This window comes from Mauremys mutica, chromosome 1 (genome assembly GCF_020497125.1).
Source record: "Mauremys mutica isolate MM-2020 ecotype Southern chromosome 1, ASM2049712v1, whole genome shotgun sequence".
In the NCBI taxonomy this organism is placed as follows: domain Eukaryota; kingdom Metazoa; phylum Chordata; order Testudines; family Geoemydidae; genus Mauremys; species Mauremys mutica.
In genome coordinates this window covers 238859833-238877891 of record NC_059072.1, presented here as the reverse complement: position 1 = coordinate 238877891, position 18059 = coordinate 238859833, and the positions used below count along the sequence as shown (strand labels likewise).

Below are 18059 nucleotides of genomic sequence, written 5' to 3'. Positions count from 1 at the left end.
AAAAACCTGTTCCTAGTCACCTTCTGTGACTCAGTTTTCTATCTGTGCAATGGTAATACCTGCACTTCCCTACCTCAAAGGTGTAGTGAGGATAAATACCCTAAAGACTCTGAGGTGCTCAGATACTACGGTGATGGGGCCACACATGTACAGAATATGATAGATACAATAGTTGATATATTCTGCTCAAAATGTATTAAAGATTTATGAGAAATGTTTAGAGGCATAGATCAACTTTTTGGCTTTACAAACAGTAACTAATTAAGCCTCACAATACCCCTGTGAAGAACTTAAAAATTATTACCTCCTTTTCAGAGATGGGGAAACTAAGGCAGAAATGTTAAGTGATTGGCTCAAGGTCTTAGAGATAGTGCTTAAATGAGGAGACCGTCCCTTTTTCCTCCATCACCTTTCGCCTTTAACTCAGACATCAGGAGTGAGAAACATGGATTTCCTATAACCACTCATGCATGGATTCTGACACTATACTGTATGCAGGTAGGGAATCTGTGTCAGCGCAGGAATTAGAACTCAGGAATTCCTAGCTCCCAGATCTCCTTTCCTTAGGGGAACTTGACATCTTTAAGAATATATCAGCAAGGAAGTTTGTTTGTTTGTTTTAGGGTTTTGGAGTTAAGTCATAATTAAGAAATGCATTACAGCTGCTGTCAATTAGCCTAATTGAAGATAGATGTTTCACAGCTGAGCCTTATAAAGGGAAAACCCAGTCAAACAGAGAAAACGGAACTCTTGAAAAAAAAAAAAAAAGCAAATAACTTCTTTAGCTTAAAAAAACAGGCTGTATCCATGATCACTCTGTTGGTAGCTCTCCTGATGCTTTTGCAGCTGGAGCAATAAAAGCACTGGCTGTAATGAGGCAGCACCTTCTATTACTGTAGGCCAAAGGCCAGATTTTTAAAAGTACTTATTCATCTTAAGATGCAGATAGACACTAGTGGGATTTTCAAAATCCCACTAAAGGTCCTATTTGAATCTTTAGGTGCCTAAATTTACCTTTAAAAATCCAACCCTCAGTAATAGCCACAAATCACACTATTTTGTATCAGGAGAAAGTGTGAGAGCTACCAACTCAGCCACACTAAAACTTTCAGAGGTGTGGTATCAGGATAACAGGTGTGGTATCAGGTGTGGTATCAGGATAACAGGTCACCCCAAATATTTTTACCTATTCTCTCCTGTATAGGTTTTTGTACTGCATTCATCACTGAACACCTTCTAGTAGCGCAATAAGCAGTGTGATTAGGATCTGTCTTCATGGGTGGCATGTGACCTGCAGAATAGGGGAGTCTAGCCCCTCGCCCTGCCCCTTCTGCCTGAGGCTCTGCCCCTTCCGACTGCCCCCCACCACAGCCACTGGCCCCCACCCCAGACTAGCCCCCCTAGCTCAGGAGCGTCAGGAGGGTGGGCGGCCTTGGCTGCAGACCCCCAGCCCCGGAGCTCCAGGGCCATCGGACAGGGGGACTGGAGGAGCCGCACTTCCACATGTTGAGCGGGCGGGAAGCAGGAGGGGTGCTTGGGGGCAGTGTGTGGATGGGGCTATGCCTGGCTTTTTGGAGAGGCACAGCCTCCCCCAGCCTCTGGTACCCGCTGCCCATATCTGTCATGTGTTTATCCTCTTGTCCTCTCCCCTGGGACCCAAGCATGTGCAGTAGAGCATATTGTTTTGGATTTTTTTTTAAATATATAATGTACACACACACACACACACACACACACACACACACCCCTATACGTTTACTTACCAGTTGTTTCACGGTTTCATAGATCTGAAGGCCAAGCAGAACTATTTGTAACCCTTCTGCCAGGCTGAGTTGACAGCAGCCTGGGTGAAAGGGTGGGAGGTATGGGGGCACCCTACATGCTTCGCTGCTCATGTCAATGGCTGATTGCCATGCCTCTCTGTGGGGTTCTTCTGCAGTCTTCATTGTGAGCCACTCCTCTCTGCCAGCCATCCTGCTAGCCGCTCACCAATATATCTTCAACCCCCCCCTTAACACAGCTCTCAGTGACCTCAGCTCTTCAGTGATTTCAGCTGGTAGTAGGGGAGCCTCAGTGCTGATGCACCACTAGCCCAAAGGAGGTATTAGTATCTGCAGCATGTAACAAGACTCCTAATGGAGTCAAAATTAGCCCTATTATTACACAGTGGAGAGAGGAGACATCAAAGTGATGTTTGGGGGTCCATACTGCCAGGCACAAAAACCTGTCCCCAGCCTCTCTCCACTCACTGGGAATTGGAACCCATGTCCCTTGCCTAGCAAGTGCTACTTAGTTGAGGGCGAGTCCCTCCATCATAAAATGCCAAGTACAGTTCTACTGTCCTTGAGTCACATAACCAGGATAACACCACGTTATTACTCCTGCCCCAATAACAAAGAGACTGGAGAGCCCACAGCAGCCAATTTGGGCAAGCAGTCCCATCATGCTAGGCATGGTGGGTGTGCCCATGCAAACGAGATCACCCCCTGAAGTCCTTTTTCACAACTCATGACCAGATGTCAGGGTAGAGCCCGTTCGACTTTGTTTACATATTAATCATCACCTGTTGTGGGGGAAATATTTATACTCACTGTCCTTTTGGTGCCACCGTACTGCATGTAAATATAGCCCACAATAGTGAAACATGAACTCATGCTCTGAATGCCGAACTTTTCCCTGCAGTAAAGGCATCAGGTTTTGCCCATCGATCACCCTAATGTGAGGGAGAGAATGGAAGTCACCAAACTGGGGTGAGTACATTGTGCAGTCAGTACTCATTGCAAATGACAATTCTTAAACAAGCTACCATTTGAATCAGGAAATGCAAGCATTTAAAAATTACATATGATTCCACAGCTATAGAGACTTGAGCAACTGATTTTTCAGTTCAGTGGCAGTTCTGGAAAACAAACAAACAAACAACAAAACAAAAACAAAACAAAAAGAACCACCCACACACCAATCAGACTTTTCAGGGAATTGACAAATTCTGTTTTTGGTCTGTTCCAGAGCAAAGATTTGAACCTGGGTCTCCCAACTCTTGGGTGAGTACCCTAACCGCTGGGGCTAAAAGTGACAGGATGGGTAGAGCTAAGCAGGAGGAAAGATAAGGACATTTGTTTTTTAAAACTGTATGACTTCTAACCTGACAATGTCCCTTTAAAAACAAACAACTGTATATCAGGATGCGCAATATCAAATCTTTTCATTGCAAGTGAAATGGAGCAAATATAGTTTATGAAACAGCCTCTATACCTGTCCTGAGGCATTATCCCTGCAGCCAGGTGAGCCACTGTGGGGTAAATGTCCATAAGACTTGTAGGTTCATCAATAACTGTATCTGCAGGCAATACTCCCGGCCATCTAAATATCCCTGGCACACGGATCCCTCCTTCCCAGCCTCCCATGGCTTTTCCACCTGTTGTAAGAGAAATGGTACCACAAGTAATGAGTCATTAGGACAGGGACTCAAGTTATTGTGAATTTACAGATTAGAATCATAGAATATCAGGCTTGGAAGGAACCCCAGGAGGCCATGCAGTGCAACCCCCTGCTCAAAGCAGGACCAATCCCCAGATTTTTGCCCCAAATGGCCCCCTTGAGGATTGAACTCACAACCCTTGGCAATGCTTTTAGCAGGCCAGTGCTCAAACCACTGAGCTATCCCTTCCCCCATATTCAAACACTCTTTAAATGAAAATAAATCTCACTAAATCTAGGAGAGCAAAGAAAGCCAAGGTTAAACGCAGTACTAACTTTGCTCTTCCCAGCTGAATACTACTACCATCTTTATATTAGGCCATTTTCTCCTATGGCTGCTAAGGCAATTCATGGTTGTGAGGCATGAGGGACAGTTCTATTCTTAACCTCCAAAATAAACAAAATTCAGATCTGCAACATTAGTGTGGAATTTTGTGATTTAAATGTAAATTAACCACAGCAGAGGGCTCCTTGATTTCCAAGATCTGACAGAACAAACACAAAGTCAATAGAAGAGAGATTAAAATCCCGTATGACTCTCAGGGAAGCAACTGTGGGATACAAAGGGCTCATCAGGCAGTTCCAACCAGAAATAGAGGGAGCCTAGCAAAATGGTTCATAGACGCAGCAGGAGACTCTAGGAGATAGTTGACAGTCTTCAAGGACTCCACAAACTAATCTACAACTGCAGGGATGCTCTGAGACAATTCTAGAAGGAAGTGTGCTATGTAGGAATATGAAGTATTGCAGAGCCCCAAAGGGGACTCTGCAAATATTCTGCAGCAAACGAGACTCTGTGAGGCTATCTACAGTCATGTTGCAATGTCCTTGAATGTAGTCTGTATGGCCTCTCTTTGAGCTCCCTCTCTATTCTTCTAATCATCTCTCAATTCAACGCCAATCCCCAGGCATCACAATGAATTGGCTCTCTTTTAACTCATATTATTCACTACTTTTAATGGCATTTCAAAGTGAAAACCAAAGAGAATGCTAAATAATTCCCAGGGAGGAAAAAAACACTATTGAGCTACACAGAAGATTATAAATATGTATTAAATAACTGCAGTGGAGGACCTTAATAAAATAATTTAGTTTAAAACCAAAACCCTGGTACTCGGGAAATTCAAAGTTAAGTTAAAAAAACAAACAAACATTGTAAAGTATGAAAATATGGAGTTCAGGTACCCAAACAAACTTGCTCTGCTCTTTTATGCCTGCCACCATGTGGCAAGCCAGCCAGACACTTATGAAAAGTATCACAGGAAACAGACATGTGAAATCAAGGTTAACATGCTAGTTTGGCCAGTAAACCAGTGGGCTGAGGACAGCGGCCAGAATTGTATGCTTGACAAGTTGACAGGAAGGTATGAGAACCTTTTAGTGGACAATGATGGAATAACCTGTCCATAGCAGAAGTGTCTTTGACCGTGCTCTGAAGCATTAGGGTCCATATCTGTTCTAATTTTTAAAAAATCCTATCTAATGTAATAGTAGATTTCTCCTTGTCCATAAAAGTGTTTTATCCCTTTTTTTTAATTATACAAAGCTCTTAGCCATAATGATGACTTATAATGACAATGAGTTCCATGGCTTGCTTATGCATTAGGCTAAAAACTTTGTCTTTTAATCTGCTTTCAATTTGTTGTGTTTCAGTTTCATTGGATGCTCCATTGTAGTTCTGTTACGAGAGAGGATAAATAGGAACACCCAATGTATATTCTCCCAACCATTTATTATTTTTATATCGATATCATGTCCTGTCTGACTCATTATTTTTTAAATGTAATGGCCCTAATTTCTTCTTTTGTTTTCTTATACCGCAATCTCTCCATTCTTCAGTCATTGTCTCTCTTTGAACCCCTTCTGTTTCTGTTGTATCTTTCTTGTAATAACATGGTGAGAAAAAGCAACAAAAAGTCCTGTGGCACCTTGTAGACTAACAGACGTATTGGAGCATGAGCTTTCGTGGGTGAATACCCACTTTATCGGATGCATGTTGAAGTGGGTATTCACCCACGAAAGCGCGTGCTCCAATACGTCTGTTAGTCTATAAGGTGCCACAGGACTCTCTGCTGCTTAAAATTAAAAGAAGCTCATAATACAGGGGGAGGATGTATATTGAGAATCTCTTGTGCAAATTTAGGTCATTTGATCCATAAATCTTACCTCAGCCCCTGAACAGTTTTTTAATTATTGCTTCCCCAAAAGGGAAGTGGGTGATGGAAATTATCCATGACTGATCCTGAGAGAGAAATATCAGGATCAGAGCCATAGTTTGAGCCCCAAGTATGTGTAAAATTTGGATGCTACATGATTATTTTAGTGGGACTGTATCTCACTTAAATGACCTAAAAATCTTTACTACTAAACAAACCCTGTAGCTATTTCCAAGACAAGATTTTATTTTGAGGACCTCTTACCTATCAGCTTTCTCTTACTCTAACCTGTTCTGTACTTGCTACTGCAGAAAGGGACAAATTTTCACATCCAGATCCAGTCTTTCAGCCCCACAAAGTCGGCAGTTACCTTGATTTTTGGGAATTAGAAATGTAATGGATAATTTCATTTTTTAAAAGGTGATCTGTAAAGGGGCAATAACTGAGACTGTGCCTGTGTTTGATCGTCTGCTGATGTGTAAAGAAGGCATGAAGATTTGGGGGCCTCTGTGTTTTTTTGTGAGGGAAGACACATTTACGTTTCCTCCTTTTATATTAAAAATCCAGGTCCTGGGGGACTCATGCTTTGGCTTTGTCTAGACTAGAATTGGTGGTCCTGTTATAATTTGAGCTAATTGATCTAAATGCTAATTGTTTTATAACAGGCTCTCCACAAAATGTTTGTTCTGGGGCACAAAATTTTGTGGTTTGCCTGAGGCTGAGCCACCATGTCCTGATACTTTGCAAATGTTTGCACCTAACAAGATATTGGCAATCAATTACAACAGGAGGACAAATACCAGTAAAGATATTGCTGATCCCTGTCATAGGCTTTCTTTGGCCCCTGGCTCGCCAGGGTAAGCACCCTGGTGGGCCAGGCCAGTTAGTTAATCCAGGTCCGCAGGTTCAGCCAATCGCGGCTCCCACTGGCCGTGGTTCACTGCTCCAGGACAATGGCAATGGCGGAAAGGGGTGGCCGGCACATCCCTCAGCCTGCGTCGCTTCCCGCTGCCCTCATTGGCCTGGAGTGGTGAACTGCAGCCAGTGGGAGCCGTGATTGGTCCAACCTATGGACGCGGCAGGTAAACAAACCAGCCTGGCCCGCCAGAGTGCTTACGTTGGTGGGCCGCGTGCCAAAGGTTGCTGATCCCTGGCCTTCGGCAACAGGAGAACTAGTGACATGATAACATCACAAGACAATAGTCAAGAGACAGAAAATTGAGAACAGAATACAACTGGCCATCATGTACAGCCCCCAGCTAAAACCTCTTCAGCACATCAAATGATTTACAACCTATCCTGGAAAATGATCCATCACTCTTAGAGTTCTTGGGAGGCAGGCCAGTTCTTGCTTACAAACAGCTGCACAACCTGAAGCAAACTCACCAGCAACTACACACCCACAACAGAAACACTGACCTAGGAATCAATCCCTGTAACAAACCCCGTTGCCTACTCTGTCCCCATATCTACTCTAGCAACACCATCAGAGAATCCAACCACATCAGCCACACCGTCAGGGGCTCATTCACCTGCACATCTACTAATGTGATATATGCCATCATGTGCCAGCAATGCCCCTCTGCCATGTACATTGGCCAAACTGGACATTCTCTATGTAAAAGAATAAATGGACACAAATTAGACATCGGGAATGGTAACATACAAAAGCCAGTAGGGGGAAGACTTCAATCTCCCTGGACATTCTATTACAGATTTAAAAGTAGCCATGCTTCAACAAAAAACTTCAGAAATAGACTTCAGAGAGAAACTGCAGAGCTACAATTCATTTTCAAATGCAACACCATTAATTTGGGCTTGAATAGGGACTGGGAGTGGTTGGCTCACTACAAAAGTAGTTTTCCCTCTCTTGGAACTGACATCTCATCAGTTATTGGGAGTGGACCACATCAACCCTGACTGAACTGGCCATGTCAACACTGGTTCTCCACTCCCTTCTCTTCATATGTCAGTATATTTATTCCTGAATCTGTAATTTTCACTCCACGCATCTGAAGAAGTGGGTTTTTTACCCAGGAAAGCTTATGCCCAAATAAATCTGTTAGTCTTTAAGGTGCCACTGGACTCCTTGTTAAAATTGAGCAATGGAGAGGGGAAGGGATTTTAAATCACCCCTTTAAAAAACTGTTTTTTCTGATTTTGTTAACACGTATTTAACTTCAGTGCCAAATGCATATTTTGGATAAAGGATGCATGAGTGCAAGGGAAGGATGAGACACACAAATTTACTCCCAAGTAGTATAGCCCTCGATAGTATTCATCACCATGTATTTTTGACAGGTTTTCACGCCCCATTGAGGGCTTATGTCCCGCCCTTTATCCCCGTTTCTGTTGGCGCCAAAGTTCGGCCCCATTGGCCATTTTGAAAAATTGTTATGTTTGAATAGGGGGAGTGTTGTGCGTTTGTGTTTTGATACATTTAGAGAAAAAGGTTGAAAGAATAGAGAGAGTTTAAAGATTAAAAAAAGAAAGTTTGGGTTAAGGTTTAGAGCAGGCCTGCACAACATGCGGCCCACAGGTGGGCGGGGGGCTGAGTAGGTGAGCCGGGAGGTTAGGGGGATGATGAGCCGAGCGGGCAGGCAGTGGTGGGGGGGCAGGTGAGCCGGCGGCAGGGGAGGGGTTTTGAGGAGGCGGGGGGGCGGGGGTGAGGAGGTGATCCAGGGGTGTGTGTGTGTGTGGGGGATAACGAGCCAAGCAAGCAGGCAGTGGCAGGGGGGTGGGGGGCTGAGGAGGGGAGTGGGCAGCGGTGGGTGAGTAGGCGAGCTGGGGGGGGTTGATGAGCCGAGCGGGCGGGCAGTGGCGGGCTTTATACTTGGGGAGGGGGGTGAGGAGGTGAGAGTCGGTGGCTGACCTATTCTACTGATCTTGTCTCATAAAAATTGGTTCTTTTTGCTGGGCTGGGGGTTGTCTCAATGCTGCAAAGAGGGTGTTCCCAAAGGAAGGTGCTTGCTTCTAACCCCCGAGGCCGCCAGTATGTCTGTCTGCTCTTCTCTAGTCAGCCCACTTGACAAGTTTGATTGTCCTTGGTCTGGCTCCCATCCCCTCTCCAAGGGTTGCAGCTGTCCGGAGGTGCCTGCCTGCCTTCCACGCCTTCCTCATTCACACAACAGGGCAATTGATTACAAACTGGGGGAGAAGATCTTATTCTACTTCTAGCAAAAAGACATTTTTCTTTTACCTTAATTATATTACCTTAGGGGCCCACTATAGCATATTTTCAAGGTTCAAAACTGCTGTTTCGGCAGGGTGGCACTGGGGAAGAAGGGTTTGTTTCTGCAGGGCGGGCAGTGGTGTGTGTGTGTGTGTGTGTGTGTGTGTGTGTGTGTGTGTGTGTGTTGGGGGGGGAGTGGCGCTGGGGGAGGGGGTTTTGGGGGGTGGGGTCGGACCCTCAGCTGTTTTCTTTGGAGTAATATGGCCCTTGCTGCTTTACAAGTTGTGCAGGCCTGCTTTAGAGGAAAAAAGGAAAGAAAGGTTTTTTGGTGAGGTTGAGTAAGGAGAGATGCTTTTAAAATGGTTAGTTTGGTAGGTTATTAAAGAAAAAAAGAGAACTTAAGAAAAAAAGGAGATTTTTGTTTTTAGAGGGCTAGTTTGAAAGAAGAGAGGCAAGTTATTAAAGAAAAAAGATTTTTAGTGAGTTTGAGTAAGGAGAGACAAATGATTTTAAAGGCCTATTTTGGCAGGTTATTGAAGAATAGAAAATTTTGAAATAAATGTAAAAGGTGTATTAAATATAAGGGTAAGTTAAAAAAGAGCATTTAAACATTAATATTGAAAACTAGGTTTAAAAGGGGAATTTACTGAGGCAGAGCCTGTTTAGTAAAACACATGGTAAAAACTATAAAAGGTGGCTTAAAAAAACAAACAAACAAAAAAACTCATTGAAACTATTAATTATCAGGCTAGGTTAAGAAAAATATTTTAAGTTTTTCCCTATGTTTTAGACTAACGTGAGTCATTTTTTAATAAGGATAACATGAAGCAGGAGCAAAGCCCGTGTTGGCAAAAACAGCGTCTGAGTTAGTGGATTAAAGATAAGAAGGCTGCTTCTTTCTGAAACTTTAACAAATGCAAGTTACATTAAGTTTTGTAAAGAAATAAAGCCCTGCTTTATAATTACATGAAAAGACAAGTCTATATGAAAACACATCCATTTAGTTACAGGAGTGTTTCAATAAAAAAAAAAAAAAAAGAGCACGTAGAAGCACCCCACATTTAAAACCACAGGGTTTTAGTAACAGACAGTTTATATTCCCCTTATTTTGTAAACCAGTGGATCAGAGAGACGAAGTTTGTTTCTTCCCCCACTTTTTAAACAAATAGAGGTGAAAGTCTTTTAAAGGAATAAACACTTGAAAAGACAACCCTATATGAAGACACATCCCTTTTGTATGTTCCAATTAAAAAAAAATAATAAAAAAAAAACACTTCACAGAAGCACCCAGGCCTAAACCCACAAACCCTTACTAAGAAAAATTTTTAAAAGCTTGTTCCTATGTTTTTAGTGAGGACACTTTGAAGAAACCTTTTTAAGTTAGTGAATTAGTGGATTAGTAAACGTACCCCTGCTTGAGAAGCACTGCTCTGTAACCCCCAGATCCTCTTCAGCGGTACTAGCCAATTACTGCCCATTTTGTATTTGCACATTTAATTTTTCCTTCCTCAGTGAAGTACTTTTTACATGTATTTATAGAATTTAATCTTGTTGATTTCAGATCAATTCTCTAATTTGTCAAGATTATTGTGAATTCTAATCCCTAGCCTCTGTTTGTCATAGGATGGAGATGGATGGCAGGAGTGAGATCACTTGATCATTACCTGATAGGTCGACACCCTCTGGAGCACCTGGCATTGGTCACTGTCGGTAGACAGGATACTGGGCTAGATGGACCTTTGGTCTGACCCGGTACGGCCGTTCTTATGATCCTGTAAAAGCAGCAAAGAATCCTGTGGCACCTTATAGACTAACAGACGTTTTGCAGCATGAGCTTTCGTGGGTGAATACCCACTTCTTCGGATGCAAGTCTATTCACCCATGAAAGCTCATGCTGCAAAACGTCTGTTAGTCTATAAGGTGCCACAGGATTCTTTGCTGCTTTTACAGAACCAGACTAACACGGCTACCCCTCTGATATCTTATGATCCTGTTCTCCAAAGCACTTGCAACCCCTCCCAGCTTGGTGTTGAGGGAAAATATGGTGAGCTTACAACTTTGGCCAGGCTTTTAGGCCTAAACTTTGGATAAGCTTGTTTCTAAGCTGTGTTGAACTTTGGTTCAGCTTGTCTGTGTACAAGGGGCAGAGAAGAGGGGGACAGAGTGATGGAAAGTTGCTTCTGTGTGTCAAGAGGTAAAAGAAGTCACAGTGGAAAGTTCCCAAAACGGAACAATGGCTTTGTGTGTATAAACGGCATGAGGGGGCAGAGTGATAAAGTCCTCAAGTAGCATAATTTGCAGTAGCCAGGCTTATTAAATATATAACCACAACAGTGTTAGAAAGGTCACTGACCGCAAAAGAACAGACAGTGAGTAACAGGAAGGGGGGCTAGTGGGCGAGATGCTTGTTTTTGCTTTTGTCCTTTATTAAATTTTGCAATGTATTCCAAATAAGGTAATTAATACGGAAGTATGTGTAGTTTGTCTGTGGTTTTAACCTTTATAAGCTGATTAGAAATTTATGGAGAGCAGAGCAGCTTGCCACCTTGCCTGGGCCATGCTGACTCTCCTTGCATATATACTTGTATAAAATAAAGGAGCTTCAGGCTGTCTGATCCAAAATCAACCGTGTGGTCAATTTTCCACAACAGTGTCATCTACAAATTTTATAAACATATGTTCCATGCCATTATCCAGTTGCATTTATTGGTATAGAATTATTGGCATGGAAGAGAGGAAGGATGGTCCAGTGGTTAGGGCACTACCCCAGGGCTTTGGAGATAGGGATTTAAGTCCTTGCTCTGCCAAGACTTCCTATTTCAGTAGACACACTAGCCTCTCTGTGCCTTAGTTCCCCATCCATATGTGGGGATGACCATACTTCCTTACGTCATAGGGGTGTTGCAGATAAATACATTGAAGACTGGTGCTCAGATATCACAGTATTGTTATACAAGTATAGATGCTGGTGAGTTTGGAGATTGGAAACTATTTGGGTTTTAGTTGCCTTTCTGAGCTCCATGATCAAGCAGAATATAACTTTTTATAAATATATTCAACCTGGACCTATTTATAGCATCTTCTTTCTTAAAATAAGGTCCCACAGACAGTCTACAGTGTTCTCACCTTTGTATATTCCATTCCAACCACCTAATTGGGCATTTTGTTTCTGAGCCTCCAAGTGTCCTCCATGGTCAGATGTGAAATAAGTGAATGTGTTATTCTTCAATCCTGCTTTGTCAATAGCATCCAGAATTCTGCCTATAAAGAAAAATAGTGCTATTCAGTAGTGAGAAACGTGTCATTAAGGACCTGATCCAGAGTCCAGTGAAGTCAGTGTGGGTTAGATCCACAAAGGAACTTAGGCGTGGTGATGCTGAGTGTCACCACACCTAACTTTTAAGCATGTAGAAAATCACTGGGATTCATCATGTCTGAGTTGGCACCTAGGCTCCATATAGAATGAATGGGGAAAGAGGGCACTTCAGAATGGGAACCACAGAAGCCCAGTATGCTAGTGGTTCCCCACCTAAACTAGTCAATGGGAGATACCAAGGTAAGAGGGGTGTTCTAAACCCTGCCCCACTTGGCAAGTTGGGCACCTAAGTCTGGGCTGCAGGGAGGCACCTCCCTCTGCTTGGAATTCTGAGCTGCAAACCCTCTCATGGGATTCGGCACTGTGATGATTTGAGAATAGGCCTGTAAAATTTATTAATTCTGTGTAAAATTATGAACGCTAGTATCTATGTCAGCTGCACACTCCACTTTCAATGTTCAAACATTTGCCTTTTCTATGGTCTGTCTCCATGTTGGGTTGAACATTCCAAAAGCTGGTGGCAAAACAACAATAGAGGGCAGTTGACTCTTAAGTATCCAATTGCTGGAAATTTATTCCCTTTGGACAAAAGACTGGTTTAAAAAAAAGGGGGGGGGGGCGGAAAAAAGAGGGCTGAAGTTGGTCTGCTCAGGGCAGCAGTCCATTTTCTCCTGGCCAGGAGAGAGAGAGGGTCACATAGTAAGTAGCAGCTCCATTGGGAGGGCGGGCACTGCCCACTGTCCTGAACCTACGTAGCCTCAAGAGCTCTGGACCACAGCAGGGACTCAGAGACCAGCTCAAAGCATGCCCTGGCATGGAAAGGGAATTAAATATGGGTTTAGTGTTTGTTGTTTTAAATGCTCTGTACTCTCCTGTGCTTTGCACAATTAAGTATAGAAGAGCATAAAGGTTTTAGACTGTACATAGCGTGTGTGTGTGTGTGTGTGCGCGCGTGCATATTGAATGCTTCACTACGACTGGCTGCCCCTGAGAGAGTTTCAGAAGCTTCACATCTTGGGATGGAGTTTTAGGAGAGGTGTGTTTAAGAGGGGTATTTCACGTCAAAGTGCTGGTCCTGAGGGAGCTCTTCAGCCCACCTGTCCTAGGGCCCATTTCCAAGAAGGGGTAGCAGACAGAGAGTCAGTGCCCTAGCCAAGGGAGGAACAGTGCAGCAGCTTGCTGAGGCTCCAGAAGCTTAACACCCTGTGGATCCAGAGCACAGAGGCTTGGACTCCCCTCACAGCAGTCCTAGTCGATGGCCAGCAGGGAGCACTTGCTAGGATCTGAGACAAGCACCTATGCTGTTTTTACAAAAAGCTGGGGAGCAGGTCTGACCTCATAACTTTTAGCCCAGTATTTAAGAAACTCACTGGCAATAGGTGCTTCCTGTGGCTACAGATGAGGAGCAACAGCTCAAGTGCATCAAAAGGAAGGATGGTCTAGTGGTTAGGGCACTAACCTAGTCTATGCTCCTCCACAAATATCCTGTGTGACCTTGATTACTTAGCCTTTCAGTGTCTTAGTTCCCCAGCTGTAAAATTGTGATAATTATAATGATTATTAATACCTAAGTCTAACATAGAACTTTTCATCCGTAGATATCAAGGCTTCTTGCAATCAGTGTCATTAATCCCATTTTACAGATGGGTAAACTGAGGTACCGGGAGGGGAAGTCATTTGCTGAAGGGTACCCAGTCAGCTAGCGGCAGAGGCGGGAACTGTACCCAAGTCACCGAGTCCCAATCCAGTGCCCTAGGCACTAGATCACAATTCCCTACATCACAGGGGTGTTGTGGGGATAAATACATTAAAGCAGGGATCAGCAACCTTTGGCATGCAGCCTGCCAGGGTAAGCCCCCGGCGGGCTGGGCCAGTTTGTTTACCTACTGCATCCGCAGGTTCGGCCGATCGCGTCTCCCACTGGCTGTGGTTCGCCGCACCAGGCCAATGGGGGCTGCCAGAAGCGGCGCGGGACGAGGGATGTGCTGGCTGCAGCTTCCCGCAGCCCCTAGGGATGGTCTAGACAGTATTTGGTCCTGCCATGAGATGACCTCTCGAGGTCCCCTCCAGTCCTAGAATCTATGAATCTGAGTACACTGTGCACGTTCAATTTTACACTGACAACTGTCATGTCTGAACCATGCTGAATTAAATGTATGTTAAAGGCATTCTTTGAGGCCAGATGTAATGAAGTGTTTGTATTCTACAATTTGATTACATCATACTTCTCTCTAATTATCACAGCACTACACAGAATAGAGTTTTAATTAAAAGAAATATACTCCACAACAACTGCTTGTATTTGCTTCCTAAGAATGACATATACATGTTTAAAGCAAGGGGCAGTGTACAGGGTCCTGGTCCTCTGGCACATCCGTATATTGTAGAGACCTGCTTCAGGCAGTTAAAAATCTATTTGTTGTTGTAAATTATAATGGTACCTACCATGCCTTTTAATTTTTTTTTTAGACCAAAAAACCCCCATTTATTTATTTAAAGTCAGTCTCATTAAAAAAAAAAAAAAAAAAAAAAAATCCACCACGCACCACTTACCCACCATCCAGTCCATCTCCTCTACATTATCTCCATATAAACCATGTCTACTCTTCCCAAGAAACTTCTCTGTGGTGACAAGGGGTATGTGGACATGTAAAAAGGAAACGAAGAGGAGGAAAGGGCCTTGCTTGTTTCTAAAAACAAAAACAAAAAATAAAAAAAAACTTGTCACTGTCTCAGAAAAAAAGAATTTTAGTTGAAAAAATAATCCCCACCCCCACCAAACAAATGGCCTTGAAATATATTGCTTGGTGTTTATTCAGTGTCACACGTTATGCTATGTCTGCACTATGAGCTAGGGGTGTGATATGCCCGGTTTTGTACACATACTCGCACTACCTCTCATCACGCTAGCATGAGGCTAAATAGAAGTGTAGACACGGTAGCACAGGCAGCGGCAGTAGAAGCATGGCTGAATTGTGCCAAGCACAAATCCCCTGGAAACTGTGCCTCTGTTGCCGCCCCCCCGTGCTGCCATGGCTACGCTGTATTGATACGTGCGTTCGCTCTATGAGAGCTCGTGTGACTATGTGTATATGAGCAGAAGAATTATGTCTCTAGCTTGGAGTGTAGACATAGTCTTAGAGGTCAGTTAATCGTTCTTGTTAGCCAGGGCCGCCCAGGGGGTGGGCAAGAGGGGCAATTTGCCCCAGGCCCCGGGTCCCGCTGGGGCCCCCACGAGAGTTTTTCAGGGTCCCTGGAGCAGGGTCCTTCACTCGCTCTGGGGGGTCCAGAAAACTCTTGTGGGGCCCGGGCCCTCGGAGCTTCTTCCGGTCCCGGTCTTCACCGGCAGGGGGTCCTTCCGCTCCGGGGCGGAAGGACCCCCCACCGGCAAATTACCGCCGAAGTGGGACCCGCCCCCGAAATGCAGCCGGGTCTTCGGTGGTAATTCGGCAGCGGGGGGCCCTTCCATTCCGGGACCCGCCACCAAAGTGCCCTGAAGACCCGCGGCAGGGGCCCCCTGCCGCTGAATTACTGCCAAAGACCCGGTTGCACTTCGGCGGCGGGTCCCACTTTGGCAGCAGGGGTCCCTGCCGTGGGTCTTCGGGGCACTTCGGCGGCAGGTCCCGGAACATAAGGGGCCCCCCGCCGCCGAATTACCGCTGAAGCGGGGGCCCCCCGCCGCCGAAGACCCCAGGCCCCCGGAATCCTCTGGGCGGCCCTGTTGTTAGCAAGGGGCCAAAACTAGAATTTTAGATTCAACCTTCTTTAAGTTTTGGGGTTCTTGTGGGGAAAAGATCTACCTTAATGGTTCAGATCCTGGGTTGGGTTCAAAACAGGAATGGAGCTTCTTTTCCGGTTCTAGGTTAGATGCAGATGGCATCTTACAACTGTGCTTGTGAGGTTTCAGACAAGCAAAATTGAAGAAAAACAAATTCCAGGTGCATGCAGGAATGGAACATTTTCCACACTAAATATTTCATTTATAAACAAAATATCTTTGTATTAGCAGGAACGTGTAAACTCCCAGCCAAAAGATTGATGTTTTCTCTGTAACAGAGAAAGGGATTTCTGTTTAGGGGGTTGAGCACAGTCAAGATGTTGCACAGAGGGGAGAATTTTGCCCTTTTTACTGCAAAAGCCCTGTGCACTGGTGAAAAGGATACTCATTCACTGTGCGTTAGCTCAGATTTCACACAAGAATCCTTGCAAGGTGAGAATTAAGAGCTTTGTCTATTACAAAGAACTAATACAGTTGGAAAATCCAGTATTGCTTTCGATAAACTGTTCAGCCTATGGACTATTTTCTTGAGGAATGTTAACCTACAGACATCAAGCTAAAATTGTTGTTATTTGTAATGTGGTACTGTTTAAGAGCCCCCATCATGGACCAAGACCCCATTGTGCAGGGTGCTGTAAAAACAGAACAAAGAACTGGTCCCTGCCCCAAGGAGCTCACACAGTTTAAGTATTAGAGGCAAGAGGTGGAGACAGTCAGCCAGGGGAACACAAGGAAACAATACCGGTCAGTATGATAAGCAGTTGTCTTAGTACATTAGCTGCCTAACCCAATGGTGACTTGCACTATTAGAGACATTATAGTAACAATATAGTTAAGAAACATTAAAGGATAATATGATATATATTGGTTACCGTTCAATAAATGAAACAGCCTCCTTAAGTACATTGGAAGTGGCTATCTCTAGCTTCATTGGTTGTTCAATAATGTCATGGTTTCTCATCAGGATACAGTTCCAATACTTTACAAATCCATAACTGGAGAACCAGGAGATGAAAAACAGGAAACCACACAGGGCAAAGCAGATGATTGCTTTCCATTTTACCAAGAATAAGCCGGTCAGTTTTCCAATCAAAAGAGTGAGCACTGTAAGGGCAATTATCTGACTGTAAAGCCAATATTTAGCTTGCACCCAGGAGTTGAGGCAATGTTTTTCTCTAACTTGGCATTCGTTCACAAGGGTAAAAGGCATGCCATAAAAATAGTCAAAGCCATGGTTTAAAGGGTGATGGCAGTGATCACTGTGGGATTCACAGTTCATACCCTGATGCCACTTTCCTGAAAATATAAATGAAAGATTTAAAATTATATATCATTGACACTGGGTGCCCCTGCCTATATTCCAAAATGTTGGCGCTCCTTCTAAATGAAAATACAAAACAGACCAGATGAGTCTAGGTCAGGGATGGAAGAGGTTAAATTTATATGTGGAAGCATAAAATAACTAGAAAAAAACAATTTACCATCATCTAACTCAACTAATTCCAATTCCAGTTAGGATGAAAGCCCAGATGAGGGGAGACACATACTGAATAGATCAAGAATGGAAATTTTTTTTTGATGCTGGTTATCTTAAATTGTAAGTTAGCCCTTACTTTAAAAGGAGGATCCTTTGGGATCCAAGAAGGAGCTGATGGCTACATCAGAAAGCCTAAAAGTTTAGTGTGACATCCACTCCTGGGAGGGAATTCCTCTGTAACAGGATCTACACACGCTCAGCCCCCGCACTGCCACCTTATTTGGCTAAATTTATTTTAAAACGATTCCAAAAATGGTGTTCTAATTCTACAGCATACTAACAATTATGGTCTATGTCAGAGGTCGGCAACCGGTGGCTCGCGGCTCGCCAGGGTTAGCACCCTGGCGGGCCGGCCCGGTTTGTTTATCTGCCGCATCGGCAAGTTCGGCCGATCGCGGCTCCCACTGGCCGCGGTTCGCGATCCCAGGCCAATGCGGGAGGCAGGAAGTGGCGCGAGTTGAGGGATGTTCTGGCCACGGCTTCCTGCTTCCCGCATTGGCCTGGGACCGCAAACCGCGGCCAGTGGGAGCCGCGATCGGCCAAACTTGCCGACACGGCAGATAAACAAACCGGGCCGGCCCGCCAGGGTGCTTACCCTGGCGAGCCGCGAGCCACCGGTT

General features: G+C 44.4%; 1 protein-coding gene across 4 annotated transcripts in view; it reads right to left on the bottom strand.

Moving 5' to 3' along the window:
• The window catches only part of LOC123362890 (arylsulfatase D-like), a 47277-nt gene that overhangs the window by 13344 nt on the left and 15874 nt on the right, over window positions 1–18059 (bottom strand). For all 4 annotated transcript variants that reach the window (XM_045003437.1, XM_045003444.1, XM_045003452.1 and 1 more), the window contains 5 exons: window positions 16775–17198; window positions 14678–14814; window positions 11935–12069; window positions 3256–3418; window positions 2592–2713 (listed from right to left, as the gene is read on the bottom strand). In XM_045003437.1, the coding sequence (XP_044859372.1) occupies window positions 2592–2713; window positions 3256–3418; window positions 11935–12069; window positions 14678–14814; window positions 16775–17198 (981 nt within the window). The remainder of the gene's footprint in view (window positions 1–2591; window positions 2714–3255; window positions 3419–11934; window positions 12070–14677; window positions 14815–16774; window positions 17199–18059) is intronic.